General features: G+C 39.7%; 3 protein-coding genes and 1 pseudogene across 5 annotated transcripts; all 4 read left to right on the top strand.

Moving 5' to 3' along the window:
• Positions 1–299: 299 nt before the first annotated feature.
• Positions 300–13,194, top strand: LOC115590941 (receptor-transporting protein 3-like). 3 transcript variants are annotated; one of them, XR_003985862.1, is made up of 3 exons: positions 300–512; positions 1,512–2,078; positions 13,155–13,194. XR_003985862.1 is itself a non-coding variant. In XM_030432435.1 (2 exons), the coding sequence occupies exons 1-2, from the start codon at positions 364–366 to the stop codon at positions 1,879–1,881; spliced, it is 519 nt and encodes a 172-aa protein (XP_030288295.1). In that variant the 5' UTR covers positions 300–363; the 3' UTR covers positions 1,882–2,661. The 3 variants fall into 3 exon arrangements, 2 of the variants coding, with proteins under 2 accessions (XP_030288295.1, XP_030288297.1); XM_030432435.1 differs by lacking the exon at positions 13,155–13,194 and having other exon boundaries at positions 1,512–2,661; XM_030432437.1 differs by lacking the exons at positions 300–512; positions 13,155–13,194 and adding an exon at positions 903–1,420 and having other exon boundaries at positions 1,512–2,661.
• LOC115590940 (receptor-transporting protein 3-like) lies at positions 6,419–9,289 on the top strand. Its single transcript, XM_030432434.1, has 3 exons — positions 6,419–6,541; positions 7,324–7,434; positions 8,910–9,289. Exons 1-3 carry the CDS (start codon positions 6,423–6,425, stop codon positions 9,265–9,267), a joined length of 588 nt encoding a protein of 195 aa, XP_030288294.1. The 5' UTR covers positions 6,419–6,422; the 3' UTR covers positions 9,268–9,289.
• LOC115590942 (receptor-transporting protein 2-like) lies at positions 12,262–14,307 on the top strand (annotated as a pseudogene).
• Positions 14,308–16,035: 1,728 nt separating this feature from the next.
• LOC115590900 (5-hydroxytryptamine receptor 3A-like) lies at positions 16,036–20,339 on the top strand. Its single transcript, XM_030432383.1, has 10 exons — positions 16,036–16,096; positions 16,259–16,313; positions 16,603–16,766; positions 17,112–17,156; positions 17,259–17,365; positions 18,154–18,323; positions 18,450–18,613; positions 19,000–19,210; positions 19,498–19,698; positions 19,823–20,339. The coding sequence occupies exons 1-10, from the start codon at positions 16,070–16,072 to the stop codon at positions 20,116–20,118; spliced, it is 1,440 nt and encodes a 479-aa protein (XP_030288243.1). The 5' UTR covers positions 16,036–16,069; the 3' UTR covers positions 20,119–20,339.

Raw genomic sequence — 20,339 nt, 5'->3', positions numbered from 1 at the left:
CAAACAAAGTATTGTGTATAGTTATATAAGTATATTTCCATTGCATTGACTTTCCCTTCTCTTAATTTATGTGTATAATTAATAATAATACATAATAATCAGGCCACTTGTCAGTCTGATAACTGCTGTTTCATGTAATCATCTAAATATCTGCAGTAGCAAAACAAGCTTCACATTCCCCATCACATTAATAGCACAAAAACAAACCTGAAACTTAAGGAAAACACTTAAGTTTCATTTTCTCCAAAGTCGCAATTGGCTTCCACGCCCTCACAGGCTGTTTATATACTGATACACAGATCAGCTGACATCTCTTCAGCTGATCTCTCTTCTGCAGCCACCAGCACCACTGACACTGACAGGATGGCACAAACAGACTGGACAACTATCTTCGGGGATAAAGCGACAGATCTCGAACAAGGAGACTCCTGGCATCTGGAGTTCGATGATTCTGTTGAGCCTAAGTCCCCAAAACCGGGCTGGAAGGAGTACATCAGGAACACAGGTGCAAGGTCGGTGGGCTGGACTGCTGTATAAAAAGTATTCTATAATTAAGCTTAGTAAAATACATATTGAAGTGGTTGCTTTTGGTTTCTTAATGTTTTGCCTGTATATGCATGTTCTTGAACTAACTACCATGTGGCTATTTGGGGGCATAAACTGATCAACAACAGCTAAACCATTCAAATTTAGGGTAAAGATTTGTTTGTTTTGGTCAGGATTAGGGTCAAGTTACAGTTAAGAATTAATAAATGTCAATTAGGGTCATGTCCACTGTGATAAAAAGTGGATTCTTTTGAAGGTAGAGATATATTAAGAGAAGAAATGATCTCACATAAGCTAGTAATAATGTTGGTGAAGTAATGCTTAATGAAAAATGCATTCATCGTTCTACAAAATGATTAAATACTTCATAGACAAACTTTGTGTGAGATTAAAACTGTTCATATCACTGAGGTGTCAGTGTGCTTTGCCCTCGATCTTGACAGGCTGCTATACGATTTACAAACCAGCAGATGTCACTGTGCTGCTGAGTATGTAGGCTGCAGAGCTTTTGAGCTTCATTCAACCATCACTAATTCAAGTCAATAGTTCAGTAAGTGAGAGATGGACAGAGAAATGTAGAGGAGAAAGAATATATCAAAACATTTCCGATGGCCTGGAGAACACAATTCCTGTTTCTCATGTGAAGTTTTAAAGGAAAGGGGCAGAAAATGAATGAATGAAAAGTGATAAATATAACTTGATGCAACAGATTTTAGCCAGAGGGTAAATTATCCTATGTTGTTTTCTGCGAATGCAAAGAAAAATTCTAATTAATTGACATAAAAATGCATTTGCAATTTAGATTTTCGGGGGCAGGGCCTCCAGAGACCTGCTGTGGTTTTGAAATCTTCCCCTCTGTTTTTGAGGTCTCGAGGTTGGCAAGTATGAAGAAATGTGAAACGTGCCAGCGTACGTTTGTTTGGTGGTCATTTTGTCTTTAACTTGGGTCTCCCGCAATTTTCCAGGTTCAGGTGCAGCAAGTGTGGGAGAAGCTGGCCTTCCAACCGGGTGATGGTGGTCTTCCACATGCACCTTATAAGCGGACAGGGCGTGGTCAAGGTGAGACGTATCCGTCAGAACTGCAAGAAATGCGCCTCAGCACCAATGGAGAAGCCTGAGATCCCTCCCGAGAACATCAGCATCCTCATGGACAACCTGGTGAAGAAGATAAGAATAAAATGCTACGGTGAAAACCTGGACGGAGGGTTCAAGCCTCCTCAAACCCTGGAGGTCAAAAGTCCACATGAGCCGGCCCATTGTGAGGCCTGCAAGCTCGGCATCTGTGAAAGAAATTCAGCTCCACACAATCCTTCAACTTATAAGTTTTTCTTTTAAAGAATAATATGCTCCTGTTTCATGGCTTCCTCTCGTGTATATATTGTTATAACGTTCATGTGAGCGTTCAAATTTGTTTTGTTTGAGTTTGGACTTGAAGTTAATGAATGGGCCGTGTCCTGTGTAACAAAAGATGGATTATTTCATAGAAAGAGATCATTTGAAACGTCACACTGCCTTTTTCAAGACGGAAATCTGTGATTATGTGATGCATTTTAGAGCAAAAAACTTTCCCTCACAATGTCTTTGTCGCCTTCTGCTATTGTGTTGTTGTAGTTAATGACTCTGCCAACTTATATAGAAAAAGAAATCACCAAATTTAATAAGGAAAAGTCACAGCGACAGTTTCAATTAAAATGTATGCCTAAACTAATATTAGCAAATTGTTGACTTTCCTTCCTGTCACTCTGTTCTACTGCTTTAGCTTCCTCTATAATGTGAAATAATCAATGCTTATAATATTCTCGTTGGCACTAAGTTAAACATGAATTTGTCTGCTCGAATGCATTAAACAAGCCTTCTATATAACTTATAATAAAGCTTAAACAAGCAAAAAACTTGAGACTCTGGGATTTTATGTTGGCAAATAAATTGATGTCAATCATTTATCATTTAAGTACAACTGGTTTTCAGCTCCATCTGTATTTCCTATCACACACGTGCTGCTCTTCTTACCCTCTTGTCCACAACAGTAACAACATAACAACAGCAACAGTAATCACCAAATTTAATAAGGAAAAGTCACAGCGACAGTTTCAATTAAAATGTATGCCTAAACTAGTATTAGCAAATTGTTGACTTTCCTTCCTGTCACTCTGTTCTACTGCTTTAGCTTCCTCTATAATGTTAAATAATCAATGCTTATAATATTCTCGTTGGCACTAAGTTAAACATGAATTTGTCTGCTCGAATGCATTAAACAAGCCTTTTATATAACTTATAATAAAGCTTAAACAAGCAAAAAACTTGAGACTCTGGTATTTTATGTTGGCAAATAAATTGATGTCAATCATTTATCATTTAAGTACAACTGGTTTTCAGCTCCATCTGTATTTCCTATCACACACGTGCTGCTCTTCTTACCCTCTTGTCCACAACAGTAACATTGGCAGGACAATTTACCAGAGCACAATATGTGTCATGTCATGTCATTGTCCATAACCGCTTTATCCCTTTTATGGGCTCGCGAGGTTGTTGCTGGAGCCAATCCCAGCTGACTCTGGGTGAGGGCAGGGTATTCCCTTGACAAGTCGCCAGCTCATCGCAGGGACCTCACTGATGGTAGAGGCTGCCGCGCAAGGAAGGACTTATGAAGGACTTATTGCTAAGAACTTGTCAAAAACCTACACTTTGGGATGGTGGCGGACCCGTCCTACCATCCCCAAGCGTTGGGAATGAGACTCAAAAATCTATTTTCATACAAATGGGACCTTTAATTGTTCTGGTTTTTAGCTTTATATATGAAAATTCTACTAATGTGAGCATGGAAAAAACAAAATGTTTGGATTTCAAACATTTTTCATTGGTGACACATAATGTATAACATAATGGTGATGAACGATGGAAGGAGAGGCCCACAAGGAATTTCTGCCTTCAACAGGCTCTAAAATCACCTCTGCACTCAGGTGATCTGTGAACAGCAGAATACTTTTTAAAGGTGCATGATTCACTGAAATAAACAGATTCTATTAGTTTGAAAGATTGAATAAACTGACCTTAAAGGACAACACAGTTTCATACTGTTTTATTTTTTCATTACATTTACTCAAGTACTGTACGATTTTGAGGTATTCGTACTTTGAGCATTAATTTTTTCTGCTACTGTATACTGCCACTCCACTCCAGTACGATTATTTTTTTACTCACTACATTAATTTGATTTTAGTTACTAGTTACTTTTCTTATTACATGCAAAAACAAATGAGTTACTTTTTAAATTAACATATATTTTCAACACTGATTGAGATTGTCGGGAAAAGGCTGAATATTGGATCTGATAATTGCCCAGGCTGATAATCGGTACCTATACTACACTATTTACATACATGTAAATATACTGTATAATTAACTTACCTGAGTAACTACATTAATATAACTTTAAGACATTACTGAAGTACTATTTGTATGGGTTACTTCTGGCTTGACTTCTGGGTACTTTTTATAACACTGACCTTAACGATGCAAATACACACAAAGCAGTTGCTTTGCTTTGCATACACACATACAGAGCTGCTCATCTTCGTTCCTGTGTGTCAATAGGCTGGATAGGAAATTAGACAATGCGCAACACTTTGAAACTAGGTGTGGATTTTCAAAACAAACCAGGTGTCCGGTTTCATCTTCCTCAAATGTACTGGCATCTCCTCCCTGCATACTTGACGAAACCAGAATACTTTTTTCTGCCATTCAAGTATTGCAAGTCAAATACCTACAGTTCAACTGAAACTGATGGGGACATTCTTCATCATGACAGCAACAGAGGCTCGCCCTTGTTTGTTCATCCTGAAGTTTCTGTCAGGAGGGCTGAGGACTTTTCCTCATTAAATTTGGTGATTTATTTCTCTATATAAGTTGGCAGAGACATTAACTACAACAACATAATAGCAGAAGGCGACAAAGACATTGTGAGGGAACGTTTTTTGCTCTAAAATGTGTCACCTTGAGAAACCTAATACATCCACTAGACTATGATTTATATTAACCCTATCATATACAATATTGTGAATACACAGCAACAATAGTAGTACAGCACACTGACATTGCACTTGTCCTCCTCATGTACTCCTTCGAGCCCAGATTTGGGCGACAAGGGACAATCTATTCATCAAACTCCAGATGCCAAAGATACCTGACCACACAGAATCCATCCTGTCTATGTCAGAGGTGCTGGTGGCTGAAGGAGAGGCAAACCCTGGCAGCTGATGTGATCTGTGATCCTACCTTTGATTTTGAAAAAAGTCAGCCTTTTATTTTATTTTTATTACTTTTTTTTTTTTTTTTAAGATTTTTGTCTCAGGCTGTAGTGTGTTTGCTCTTAAAGTATGGTATTATATTTTATTCCGAGTATTAATTATGTTTTGTTCCTAAAACCCGTATTAGCAAAGCATCAGACTTTACCTGCTGCTATTCTGATTTAATTCCCTCCTCTATTCTATTTCTGTAATAATCAAGCCCATGTAAGCATTCAGATTTATTCCTGTTGGCAGTGAATTCTTCTTTTAAATATTGTGTAAGCTCAAGTGCAACCTTCTCAGAAATATAAATGTGAAACCTAGCAATTAAATGTATTTGTGATTTGTGCTGTGCAGAAGCAGAGAACAGCTGTAGCTGCAACTGTATATTTTTATTGCCATTGCTCTGACATCACAAGTTAATGATTGCATTATCTTGAGATGACAACACTCCTTTTTTTCCGGGTTAGTTATCGAGAAAACCAGATGATCCACACCTACTGATACATACTTTAATAGTCAACTCAAACACTCCAGTATATTTCCTCTGTGCCAACAGGAATATTTCTGGTTTTAGATTCCTGAGATTACTGGACCATAATGTTTTTACTTACCATTAAGTGTTTGTGTGCTTAATTCTCATGGAAGAGATTAAATGTGTATGTGTTTATCATGTATTCTAAAACATCATTTACTCTGGTCGTTCCTTCACAGAAAGCTAAATGTGACCCAGGTAACTGTGCAAATGGGGAGGGGCGGCCATGATATTGACCTCATATAAAAAATGATTAATGCACAATTCACCCTCATCAACACTCTCTTCATCTGTCCTAACTGCATGAAAGACAGAGAAAAGTGATGCAGCATATTACCAGCAGCGGGCAGAAGAAATTAATTTCAGTTTCTTTTCTCTCATGAGCACATCTTATTTTCAGTTAACTCGGAATTAACTTCGAGTCGGTGATGATCATGAGGCACGCTTCCCAAACATAAACAAAGTATTGTGTATAGTTATATATAAGTATATTTCCATTGCATTGACTTTCCCTTATCTTAATTTATGTGTATAAATAATAATAATAAATAATAATCAGGCCATTTGTCAGTCTGATACCTGCTGTTTCATGTAATCTAAATATCTGCAGTAGCAAAACAAGCTTCACATTACCCGTCACATTAATAGCACAAACACAAACCTGAGACTTAAGGAAAACACCTAAGTTTCATTTTCTCCGAAGTCGCAATTGGCCTCCTCACGTTTACAGCCTGATATCAGATCATCTGTCATCTCTTCAGCTTATCTCTCTTCTGCAGCCACCAGCACCACCGACGCTGACAGCATGGCACAAACAGACTGGACAACTATCTTCGAGGATAAAGTGGCAAATTTTAAAAAAGGACACACTTGGTGTCTGGAGTTCGATGGCACTCTTGTGCCTGAGTCACCAAAGCGGGGCTGGAAGGGGTACATCAGGAACACAGTTGCATGGCCAGTGGGCTGGACTGCTGTATATAAAGTATTCTATAATTAAGCTTTGTAAAATACATATTGAAGTGGTTGCTTTAGGTTTCTCAAGGTTTTGTCTGTATATGCATGGTCTTGAACTTTCACGTGGCTGGCGGCAATGGCCCCGAAAACACAGCAGGAGTCAGGAGCAGAGAAAAGAAAGAATAAACTGTGAGATGATGCCCGTGTATCAGTCTTGCAGGTAAGTCCATGTTTAATCATCCTTAAATACGGGGAATGTGCTGCTAATGTGATGGTTAGCCCAGTATACACCTCGAACTAGCTAGCTGACGTTATTGCTAATGTTAGCAAACTTAAACATGTGATAACTTAGGTGCAAGCTAAATTGAGATTTTACTGTTAAACATTATCTATGCATTTTACAAGTTACTGACGCCAGCTAGGTGTTACTTTACTTTAGAAATTGGGCAGTAGTTTATGGTTTACTTTGACGTGATGGTGTTCAATACTTTCTCAGTAACAGTTAGCAGGCAGTGCACAAGGTAGGCTAATAATTCCTCTTGCTTCAGACCATTTATTACCATATAGTGTGCTGCTAATAGTCTTTAGCCAGGCATTTAGCAAAGAAAGCATATTTTGGCGGTAATGCATAATAAACCCACGACCATCTTTAGGATTGTCATTCAGTAGAATTGAGCAGAATGTAGGCTACGGTCTCACACACACATTAGGTGAGGTGTCAGATGTGCAGTGGGACACAAAATGTCTCTTGATAATGTGAAGTCTGAAGAACACAGACTTTTAGTGTTACTGCTGCAGCTAGCTTAGTTACATCTGAATGTGACAGATGCAACATGACAAAATGAACTGGCGTTTTGATTGCATTCATGTCAGGATGCAAAGGTGGCTGCATGCTTTCAGTTTTAAATGTTTATACATTTTTTTCGGTGTAAGATTCTTTGTTCAAACATTTTGTCTCTTTCTATGCTGATCCTTTTTCTTTGTATTTCTAAATTAATGCAGGGTCAATGCTGAGATAGTACAAGGAGGAGCACGTGGCCAAGAGGAAGATACAGATGATGAGCAACCGTCTACAAGCAGTTCAGGCACACATCAACCCCAGCTGGCCAGCAGGTCTGTAGACTCCACAACAGTACCAAGCCAGGATCAACCACCCTCAACCAGCAGTTTAGGGACAGATACACAGCAGAGACCCACCACCTCTGAAAGCACAAGTCCTGTCATGTAGAGTCCATCAGCAGGCTACAATGTAGAGGCCTGTGTGACCTGTTCTGTGTACTGTGTTTACAAAGTTGATTTTCCTTTCTCGTTTCATTATTCTTAGGTGTTACATTGTGATGCTGTTATTGTGTTATTGGTATGAAGTTATATGTTTGGTAATAAAAAGTTAAACTGGTAAAAACAAATGTTTTATTTCTTGTGGGGCTAGCAGGGGCACTGCATGTTGCTTTTTGGGTGCATTTGGTCAACAACAGCTAAACCATTCAAATTTAGGGTAAAGACTTGTTTTTTGGTCAGGATTAGGGTCAGGTTACAGTTAATGATTAATAAATGTAAATTAGGGTCATGTCAAGATTTTTTCCAGCATAGACACCTTTATTTAGCAGTAGACAGATAGGAAATATGGGAGAGAGAGGGGGATGTGACATGCAGCAAAGGACCTCCGGCCGGAATCGAACCAGGGTCAGCTGCGTACGCGGCATGCGCTCCAACCACCTGACCACCCACGCACCCAAAAAAAAGTGGATTATTTTGAAGGTAGATATAAATTGAGGGAATAAATGATCTCACAGAATATGATATGATACTATATAATATGTGATTTGCACAAGAAAGACATTATCATAGGTATATGAGAACATTTCCTCTTAATATTAAGTAATAATGTCATTGAAGTAATGCTTAATGAACAATGCATTCATCATTCTACAGAGTGATTACATACTTCATAACACACAAGCTTCTTGGACTTTTATTGAAGGCGTGTGAGATTAAAACTGTTCACATCACTGAGACGTCAGTGTGCTTTGCCCTCGATCTTGACAGGCTGCTATACGATTTACAAACCAGCAGATGTCACTGTGCTGCTGAGTTGTGGGCCTCAGAGCTTCATAGGCTTCATCCAACCATCACTAATAACGAGGAAGGAGGCTCTTTATCCTCCCATTTACCATTTCACAACATAATGAAGTCAATGATTCAGTAAGTGAGAGATGGACAGAGAAATTGAGAGGAGAAAGAATATTTCAATACATTTCCGATGGTCTGGAGAACAGAATTCAGTTTTAAAGGAAAGGGGCAAAAGATGAATGAATGAAAAGTGATAAATATAACTTGATGCCACAGATTTTAGCCAGAGGGCAAATTATCCTGTGTTGTTTTCTGCGATTGCAAAGAAAAATTCTAATTAATGGACATAGAAATGCAATTGCAATTTAGTTTTTCGGGGGCAGGGCCTCCAGAAACCTCTGTCCCCATCTGTTTTTGAGGTCTCAAGATTGGCAAGTATGAAGAAATGTGAAACGTGCCAGTGTACGTTTGTTTGGTGGTCATTTTGTTGTTAACTTGGGTCTCCTGCCATTTTCCAGGTTCAGGTGCAGCAAGTGTGGGAGAAGCTGGCCTTCCAACCGGGTGATGGTGGTCTTCCACATGCGCCTCACAGGTAGACAGGGCGTGGTCAAGGTGAGACGCTTCCGTCAGAACTGCAAGAAATGCGCCTCAGCACCAATGCAGAAGCCCAAGATCCTTCCCGAGAACATCGACATCCTCATGGACAACCTGGTGAAGAAGATAAGAATAAAATGCTACGGTGAAAGACTGGACGGAGTGTTCAGGCCTCCTCAAAACCTGGACGTCAAAAGTCCACATGAGCCGGCCCATTGTGAGGCCTGCAAGCTCGGCATCTGTGAAAGAAATGCAGCTTCAAACAAATCCTTCAACTTGTAAGTTTTTCTTTTCAAAAAGTAATATCCTCCTGTTACATGGCTTCCTCTCATGTATATATTGTTATAACGTTCATGTGAGCGTTCAAATTTGTTTTGTTTGAGTTTGGACTTGAAGTTGTGTGGAAAAAACACATTGTGTTGATAGAGGGACGATAACTAAATTAAAATGTTCTGTTCTCAAATGAATTGGTGTAAATCATTTATCATTTAAATGAGAGAATGAAGGCCTGTCCAACAAAACAATGTTATGTTAGGCTTTGAGAACCAATACAACTGTTTTTTAACAAGTCAGCTCCATCTGTATTTCCTTTCATACATGCTGCTCTTCTTCCCCTCTCGTCCACAACAGTAGCACCTTCACCAACAGCACCCTTTTTTGGCAGGACATCTTACAAGAGCACAGTATCTATGAGCAAATCAAGTGTCATATAATCTTTTTATAACAGTGACCCCAACTATGCAAATACACACAAAGCAGTTACTTTGCTTTGCATATACACATATAAAGTGGCTCATCTTCTTCATGCCTGTGTATAAATAGGATGGATAAGGAAATATGGCATGGCGTAAGTCTTTGAAACTAGGCGTGGACTTTCAAGAAACTACTTGTCCAGTTTCGTTTTCCTCAAATGTACTGGTAGGATCACCGAAGGCCATCAATCCCTCTATCTAGTTGACTGTATACTGTACAGATCAGATCAGCTGTCAGTGTTTTGCCTCTTCTTCAGCCACCAGCACCACTGACATTGACAAGGATGGCAATATTGAAAATGTTCTGCTCTCAGATGAATTGGTGTAAATCATTTATCATTTGAATGACAGAATGTAGGCCTGTCCAACATAAAAATATTATGAGGCTTTGTAACCAACACAAGTGGTTTTCAGCAAGGCGGCTCCGTCTTTATTTCCTATCACACACATGCTGCTCTTCTTCCCCTCTTGTCCACAACTGTGGTACCTTCACCAACAGCACCCTCTATTGGCAGGACATCTTACAAAAGCACAATATCTATGAGCAAATCAAGTGTCATGTAATCTGAACACAACATCTAAGCAGTATTATGGAGTCCCTAAGGCAGAGGCACATCATCAGGAGAGGTGAACCAGGCTAAAATTTCAGGCTCCCCAAAGACATTTGAGATTCTAGTGCTGCTGCCTCAAAATGAACGCTTTATGTGTTGATGATCACTGGCCTCATTATAAATGAGCATTTTATTATTCATTTAGATTTTGAAGGACTTATTTCTAAGAACTTGTCAAAAACCTACACTTTGGGATGGTGGTGGACCCGTCCTACCATCCCCAAGTGTTGGGAATGAGACTCGAAAATCTATTTTCTTACAAATGGGACCTTTAGTTGTTTTTAGCTTTATATAGGAACATTCTACTATTGTGAACATGGAAAAAACAAAAGGTTTGGATTTCATACATTTTTTGTTGGTGACACATCATGTATAGCATAACGGTGATGAGCGATGGTAGTAGAGGCCCCCCGAGGAATTTCTGCCTTTCACCCCAACAGACTCTAAAATCACCTCTGCACTCAGGTGATCTGTGAACAGCAGAATACTTTTTATTTTAAAGGTGCATGATTCACTGATATAAAGAGATTCTCTTCATTTCCAGGACTGAATAAACAAACTGACCTTAAAGGACAACACAGTTTCATACTGTTTTATTTTTTAACTACATTTACTCAAGTACTGTACAATTTTGAGGTACTTGGACTTTTGAGTATTACTTTTTCTGCTACTTTATACATCCACACTACATTTTTAAAAGCCAATTTAGATTTCTTCACTACATTAATTTGATTTTAGATACTAGCTACTTTTCTGATTATTTGCTGAGTCAAATGAGTGGCTTTTTAAATTGACATATTTTTTCAACACTGATTCAGATTATCAGGAAAATGCTAAAGTTTGGATCTGATAATTGCCCAGGCCGATAATCGGTACACATAGGCTACTACAATTATTTATTACATGGCTCTTCTTAATGCTGCAGAATGCTCCATTCACTTGAATGGGCCTTCCCAACGTTCGGTGGTCAGTTATTTTTGTATAATAATTATTTTCGTAATTATTATACCGTCAATTATTTTCATATAATTGACCGCTGCTAAGCATATTTGACCGTTGTCAAGGAAATTGGCCTTTTTGCCTCTGATTCACGTACTTCGTAGCACTCCGCGCTCTAAAATCTTCGCTCAACAAGAAGTCCGGTCACTTATCACCCCAGCATCTTCGGTTGCTAAGCGACATCAGCTGATCTGTAGTCTACTTCATATCGAAAAAAACGTACTCCTAGGCCACTAGTATGGATGAGTTTCACATTAACTTTAATATTCTTGGAAGATACTGTGATTTCAACTCTTGGCAAAAGGCTGAGTTGTAGTCACCGGTCAAGAAAAGAAAAAGAGAGGAAAGCAGCGAAGAGGGAGATGCGAAACGGCGTCAGTTTGGCGAACTATATTTCTCTGCTGAAAAACAGTATGAACAGTAACAAATATTACAAAAATTGTAAAGAGACACACTGCGTCAAGTTTTCTTTCGTGTTGGCAAGTAACCGTGTAATAAGGGGGATAATGTATAGAACGGCGGTCAGTATCGGGAAAATAAGTCCCGACATGACGAACCGGACCCCAGCGCAACGCAGACCAGCGTTCTATAGCCTACATTATCCCTTACATATACATACATGTAAATATACTGTACAAATAACTTACCTGAGTAACTACATTAATATCACTTTAAGACATTACTCAAGTACTATTTGTATAGGTTACTTACACTTTTACCAAATTAATATTCGAACACCATCTTTACTTTAACTCAGGTTGACTTCCGGGTACTTTTTATAACAGTGACCCTAACTATGCAAATACACACAAAGCAGTTACTTTGCTTTGCATATACACATATAAAGCGGCTCATCTTCTTCATGCCTGTGTATAAATAGGGTAGATAGGAAATTTGGCATTGCGTAAGTCTTTGAAACTAGGCGTGGACTTTCAAGAAACTACTTGTCCAGTTTCGTTTTCCTCAAATGTACTGGTAGGATCACCGAAGGCCATCAATCCCTCCCCTAGTACTGTATACTGTACAGATCAGATCAGCTGTCAGTGTTTTGCCTCTTCTTCAGCCACCAGCACCTCTGACATTGACAAGGATGGCAATATTTAACGATTATGAGTGGCATAATATTTTCCAGACTCAAGTAAAGAATCTCAAACAAGGAGACTCCTGGCGTCTGCAGTTTGATAGAAAAATTGTTCCTCATCGCCCAAATCTGGGCTGGAAGGAGTACATCGGGAAGACAAGTGCAAGGTCAGTGTGCTGAAATACTGTTGTTGGTGTGTGTTCACAATATTGTATATGATAGGTTAATATAAATAATAGTCTAGTGGGTGTATTAGGTTTCTCAAGGTTTGTGAATGAGTCTGATTTTGGACTTAAAGTTGTGTGGACAAAAACACATTGTGGCGATACAGGGATGATAAACTAAAGTTCAGTGTAAAGGCTAGTGGAGGTAGTAACAGAGCCACAACAGAGGTGAGACGCAATGGTGTGAATGAAAAAGCCAGTATTGCAGGACAGGTGTGTGTTGGTCTGATGTCATTCAGTCTGGCAGTTAAAAAGATCCTTCACTTATCAAATAAAAGAGCAATGTCCCACATTTCAACCCACAAAGCAAAGTTACAAGACCAAAAAACATTAATGTGTTAGCAGGTCGTGTCATCAGCATCTTATATGAGGTAAAGAAATACTGTATTTACACGTCGAAAAGTGGCTGTCATCCTGTCGGTCCTACCGACTCTTCCTCACACTTGCATCTGAAACTTGCGTCTGTCCCTAGCAGCAAGAGCCAGACAGCTGTTGTCTTTAGGTGATTATGTGATGCATTTTAGAGCAAAAAACTTTCCCTCACAATGTTTTTGTCGTCTTCTGCTATTGTGTTGTTGTAGCTAATATCTCTGGCAACTTATAGAGAAAAATATCACCAAATTTAATGAGGAACAGTCACTGCGACAGTCAGCCCTCCTGAGAGAAACTTCAGTGAACTTCCTCCCGGAGGCCAGTATCCCTCTCCGTATGTGGGAGCCAGGCAGGGTTGACTGATGGTGATGTAATGTGATGTAATGAATTGTAATGTTTGTGAGGATGAAAATACAAAGGCGAGCCTCTGTTGCGGCCATAGTGAAGAATGTCCCCATCAGTTTCAGTTGAACCGTAGGTATTTGACTTGCAATACATGAATGGCAGAGAAAGGATTCTGGTTTTGTTATGTAGGCAGGAGGGAAATGACATTAAATGCTGTTCCCATTCACCTTTGTTACTAGCTTCAATCGTACATAATTATTTAGTCAATAACTTGGCCAACTGACTCTTAAACCCAAATCTTTTTCCAAAAAGTGCCTTGAGAGCTTTGGTGGATCGTCATTTTGTCGAAAAGCCACTTCAGACTGTCTTTAACTTGGGTTCATTGTGATTTTCAAGGTTTAGATGCACTGATTGTGGAAGAAGAGAGTGGAATTCCAACTGTGTGACAGTGATCTTCCACATGCACCTGGAATCTGGACAGGGTACTGTCAAGGTGAATCGCCTCGGTCAGGAATGCATCGATTGCTGTGATGGTTAAATGGAGACTCCGGACATCTACTCCCAGAATATCAAAATCCTTGTGGAGAATCTGATGGAGGAGATAAGAATTCAGTGCTACAATGAAAACCGGTACAGAGCGGAGAGGCTTCCTGAAAGTCTTCCCATCACCAGACAACATGAGCCTTCTCATTGTCAGGCCTGTATTGAAGGCATTTGTGATCTGTAGAAAGACTTGAGTGTCTTATTTTTTAAATCGTTTGTTTGTTTGTTTGTTTGTTTTTAATCAAGGCTTTCAATTAAAATGTATGCATGAACTAATATTAGCAATTGTTGACTTTCCTTCCTGTCACTCTGTTTTACTGCATCAGCTTTCTTCTATAATATGATATAATCAAATGCTTAGAATATTCTTGTTGGCACTCAGTTAAATATGAATTTGTCTGCTCGAATGCATTAAATAAGCCTTCTATATAATTACCAAATAAAGCTTAAACAAGCAATAAACTTGCAACTTTGGTGTCATTCATTTATCATTTAAATATAACTGGTTGTCAGCAAGAGAGCTCCATCTGTATTTCCTATCACACACATGCTGCTCTTCTTCCCCTCTTGTCCACAACAGTAGCACCTTCACCAACAGCACCCTCTATTGGCAGGACATCTTACAAAAGCACAATATCTATGAGCAAATCAAGTGAAATTTAATCTGAACACAACATCTAAGCAGTATTATGGAGTCCCTAAGGCAGAGGCACATCATCAGGAGAGGTGAACCAGGCAAACATTTCGGGCTCCTCAAAGACATTTGAGATTCTAGTGCTGCTGCCTCAAAATGAACGCTTTATGTGTTGATGATCACTGGCCTCATTATAAATGAGCATTTTGTTATTAATTTAGATTTGGAAGGATTTATTTCTATTTATTTATTTCTCGTCAAAAACCTACACTTTGTGATAGTGGCAGACCCGTCCTACCATCCCCAAGCGTTGGGAATGAGATTTAAAAATCTATTTTCTTACAAATGGGACCTTTAGTTCTTCTTGTTTTAGCCATATATAGGAAAATTCTACTAATGTGAGCATGGAAAAAACGAAAGGTTTGGATTTCCTAAATTTTTGTTGGTGACACTTTATTTTTAGCATAATGGTGATGAACGATTGTAGTAGAGGCCCCCCGAGGAATTTCTGCCTTTCACCCCAACAGACTCTAAAATCACCTCTGCACTCAGATTAGTTTCTCTTCGTTTCCAAGACTTAATAAGCAAATGGACCTTAAAGGACAACACAGTTTCATACTGTTTTATCGTGTTTATATGTGGCGGACCCTGCCACCTTTCTAGCTTCGAACAGTGTTCTGGGGACCTAATTGTCCTCTAGGAACAGCTTGATTATTCAGTATATATATGTCTTAGTATGTAGCTATTATTAGAGATTAAAGACCACAACTGTTATGCTTCCCTGTCTGTGGTGGACAGGACCACCAGTGTAATGAGTGCTTAAAAGTGTCCCTCCCAATACAATTTCAATATGAAGGAATGAAATTGTCTGCTTTTCTACATTTTCAGTCAACTATAAGTTCTTTACCAGATACCAGAGATTGTAAACTTGTAGCAGCAGTTATGTTATATAAACAAAGGTTGTTTGGAGCCGAGTTATGTAACTTGTTTAATTCTGATAAAATGTAAAAAGGTTGGCAGGCAGGAGGCTCGGTGTGACACCGGAGGACACCTGTTTCTCACAGGCCATCCACCGTTTATTTGCGTACGTCCAGCAGGTGTGACCCCATTGCAGCTGTGGTCAATGTTCACCATCTGCAGGTCACACGCCGCGGTTCAACACCTTAACCGAGGTTTGTCTCTGTTTTGTATCAAACCACTGACAGGGAAAGTAGCCGCCTCGATGAATTTTCCGTTCCCCACATCATTTGCCAGGGGGTTTGTCCACATCACGCTCGGTTTACAGCGGCACTATGTATATCTTTGGCTGCAAAGCTGAATTTAGTCTTACAGGAGTTGGATCGCAAGGTAAGTGGAGGTCATGCTTTAGCTGTGTGTCCGTGGTTTTAGATGCCTTATCTACTCATATAGGAGACAACTTAAAGTAAATATTCCCATAATGCATTATGGTAACTATTCTTTGTTCCTTTCAGATTCTGAAGTAATAACTTCATCTGACATCTGTAGAGAGACGTGTTGACTTCATGACATCCAAGGACACTTCAGAGAAGGTAAAGTATCTTCTCAAGGTACATATTTAGAATTTCACAAAGTTATTTCCAAGGCTAAAAAAATTGTTTAAATAAATAAACAGATACATAAATAATAATAAATCCTCTCTTTAACTTATAACACTTGTTGCTTATATTCAAACAATTGTTGTTTTATTCTAGAGTCTCCCTCCATCAGTCCGGCCCACTCTGGTCATGTTTCTCATTCTTCTGCCCGGTAAGTTTTTTTGACAGGCACAACATTGAAAACTATGCAGGAGGTCTTACTTACATATAAAGGTTTGCTCAGAAACCATAACCAACAGGGTAACAAACCTGAAAAGGTGCATAACAATTTATACTGCATATGTAATGCATGTGCAATATTGTAAGAGAGATACCAGAAGATTTAAATCCCAGTGCATTAAAGCAGACATGAGAGATGATCCACATTTTGACTGGTGGGTCTGCTGTGCATGAGCAGCATATTCTTGGATGTATTTTTAATGTTTGAATCCACTCATCAGCTCTGTGCGGTGCCATCGATGTGAACTGCTCCGAGCCGACCCAGCCGGCCCTGCTGAAGGCTCTGGCCCCCATATTTAATCTGAGCGCCATACGACCCGTCATGAATATGACAACCCCCACCAACGTCAGCACCTTCTTCACCTTGTACGGGATACTTGGAGTGGTATGTCCAGCTCTCAGTAGACAAGTATGAGTGGATGATGCATTGTGCCTCTGGTTATTTTGCACGAGGACGGGCCACTTCTGAAACTCTTCAGATGAACAGTATTTTTTGGTAAATAATTGATTTATAAATGTATAATTAGGTTCATATATTTAATGTTGTCACCAGAGAAGAAAACACCATCTATAGTTCTGTTTTCAATTAAATATAACCTGAATTTAACCAGCTGATTAAATCACTCGTTTATGTTGTGGTACTCAGCTGAGACTCCGTTTAGGATTTGTGTCATCATAAAAATAAATAAATAAATGAATACATTAAAAAAAAATCTTTCTTGTCTCACAGGATGAAAAGTCTCAACTCTTGATCACTTTCCTTTGGCTAAATTATGTAAGTACTGCAATCACCTATCATTATTTCCAAATTTGGCATCATTGTGATGGCATGGTACATCACCTTCTGTGCACTTACACCAGCTTGTTGTTGTTTTAGTGGTGGAAGAACGAGTACGTCAGCTGGGACCCGGTCCAGTGCGGCACCAATAAGATTTCTCTTCCCAGAAACAAATTTTGGGTGCCAGACATTGTAATCAATGAATTGTGAGTTCCATCATACTTGACCATATCAAACCATCCGCTGTGTGTGCTGTACTGTACAATAGAGTCATCTCAACATGCTCTTGCAATACATCTATGTTGAGAGATAAAGCTAATATACTGTATTTGTCTCACTGTCAACAAATCCCATGAAAACAACAAAAGCAACACTGCTGTTTCCATCGTGGAGAGATGAACTACGTCCTTGATTTTGTCTTGTTACCCCTGACGATGTTTTATACTCCACTGCACTGCATTTTTATGCAACTGCATCTGAATTTTGGGTAATGCTCGAAAACAAGGATCCTGTGATAACCATACTTTGAGAGGTGATGAGTCCTTATAAGAAGATTTTTAACATTAATTAGATTGTGTAATTGTTTATGATAACATAATAAACATAGATTTTAAGAATTTTATGAACACGTGTGTGAATGTTTGGCTTATAATAGCAATACAAAGACAATTAGCTGCAAAAACCATATGTGTGTTAATCTAAATAAAGCAGCGAAAAAGCTCAATAAATATCTTTAAAAAGCTGTTATAAACAATTTTATGAAACTCACCAGGTTTTTATTCATTGACTTCTGTAAATTGTAAAGGTACTTATAGATGTCTATAATCTAACTATAACCATGTTTATGATGTGATTGTGAATGCTGATAGAGTCTAACTGATGTTAATTAACATCTGATGAGGACTCACGATGGCTGTACTACCTATTAAGTCGCCATGCCCTCATTTTGAAGACATGACACTCGTGTCTCCTCTGCTTTCTCCCCGTCCTGAAGCATGGATGAAAACACAGCCCCCGAGGTCCCATATGTGTACCTGTACAGCAATGGAGCGGTGCACGACGCTAAACCGGTCAGAGTCGTCAGCTCCTGTAACCTTGACATCTACACCTTCCCCTTCGACATACAGAACTGCACTTTGACTTTCAACTCCTACCTCCACTACTGTAAGGCACCCACTCACCAAGTATCTCACGTCTTTAAAGACCTATTTTGTTGATGCACAGTGTAACATGGATCTGCGCTTATATTGCTCTCAACTTTATAACAATGCTCTGTTCTTCTCTCCCCAGCGACGGACATAGAAATTTCCCTGGGGAAGTCTGCAGAAAACATCACAAAGTACTCCAAGCAGGTGATCACCACCATGGGGGAGTGGGAGCTGCTGGACATCACCTCCCACAAAAACACCTTAAGTTCTTCCACTGGTCCACACATCGCTGAGCTCGTATTTAATGTAGGTTCGATTGTAACGTCTTTATGTTGGAGTTAACGTACTGTAAATTGCATTTCAGGCTCAGGTTTGAGAGTGAAGGGTTCATTTTTCAAAAAACAGTTATCTCTGTTTTGAATTTTTTTTTTCCCTAAATCATGTTTCTTCCTGATTGCAAGTGAAGAGGACAGCGTGTGGGAGAAATTTGTCCTAACTTGAAAATAAAATTGGATGTTTTGTTTGATCATCATTTGGCTTGTGATATATAACTGTGTTACGAGTATCTACAATGCATGCTGATCAGTATGTTCATGTCATGTCAGATGATCTAAAGTTACACCCTCTTTCAACCCCAGGTGTGCACAGAGAAGTTACCTGACAAAGTCTTTATTTAACGTTCCCCCTCTCAGATCAGAGTGAGGCGCCGGGCCACCCTGTATGTGGTGAACCTGCTGATCCCCAGCTGCTTCCTCATCACAGTGGACCTCTTCAGCTTCCTGCTGCCCCCTCAGGCTGTGGACCGGTCCTCCTTCAAGATGACCCTCATCCTGGGCTACACCGTCTTCCTGCTCATCATGAACGACCTGCTGCCCATCACTGGAAACACTATACCTCTCATAAGTCAGTTTCAACCTGCATACGAGATGTGGAATTTGTTTACAGTTTACAGATTTTCTTTGCAGCAAATTTGGGAAATTAGCAGATTTCGGGCTTGTAGAATATGTTGAAATTGGCTGCAGTCATGATTTTCATGTCCATAGTTATGTTTGGACTATATATGCGTCTACAGTGTTTGACCAGCGTACGCAGCTGTCCACCTGTTGATTACACGGTAAAACTGTGGTGAACACGGTGAACACACATTCTGACTGTACTTTTTGTTTTTTGTCTTGCCTTCTCTTTGACAGATGTGTTCTTCTCTCTCTGCCTGGCTCTGATGGTGGCCAGTCTGCTGGAGACCATCCTCGTCACCAATCTGTTGAGCAGCTCTGCTAACTTCTCTCCCGTCCCTCGCTGGGTCCAAGTGTTTGTTCTGCAGATTCTGGCCCTTCTCGTTTGCATGCCTCAGAAGACTAAAGAACCAAAGGGTTCAGGTAAACAGTTTTGTGGTGAGTGAGTGGAAATTTAGGAGTGTAAGATTGCAAATGACTGATTAAGAGGAGCTGATCAGTTGGTTAATGACAGCAGTTTCTGAATTGATTTTGAAAAACGTCAAACTTTTTTTTCCTCAAGAGCGGGACATGAAACTCAACACTGTGGTGGCACAGCAAAAAGCTGCTAACGGGCTTCCAGGGGAGAAGGGGCCAGCGGCGGACAGCTTGGCCGTCCAAGAGCTGAGGAGCCTGGGCAGGGACCTCCAGGCCATCCGCCTCCAGGTGGAGCAGCAGCAGGGGGACAGCAAGAGCTCGGAGGAGTGGATGCAGGTGGGTTTCATCATTGACCGCCTGCTGTTCGGCGTCTACATCCTCTTCATCTCAGTCAGCTTCATTACCATCATGATAATCTGGTCCAACTCATACAATCAGTAGACGACCGCTGTCTGTTTTGAAGAGCTCCATTTGTGTAGCTAGTGACTCAAATGTTTGTTGTTTGATCAGTACGGGAGAATACTGCTGTGTGTTTAGACGATTTCTTTGTTTGGAGCCAAGACATTCACACATACTCTAACGTTACTGTATTATCATTATCATTATCTCATGTTTTTGCTACTGGACATTAAATTAGCTCTTCTAAGTTGACAAGATGTAGT

The sequence above is a fragment of the Sparus aurata genome, chromosome 11, assembly GCF_900880675.1.
Source record: "Sparus aurata chromosome 11, fSpaAur1.1, whole genome shotgun sequence".
NCBI classification, from domain to species: Eukaryota; Metazoa; Chordata; class Actinopteri; order Spariformes; family Sparidae; genus Sparus; species Sparus aurata.
Note: the sequence above shows the minus strand (reverse complement) of the source record. Positions and strands in the feature narration are given on the sequence as shown.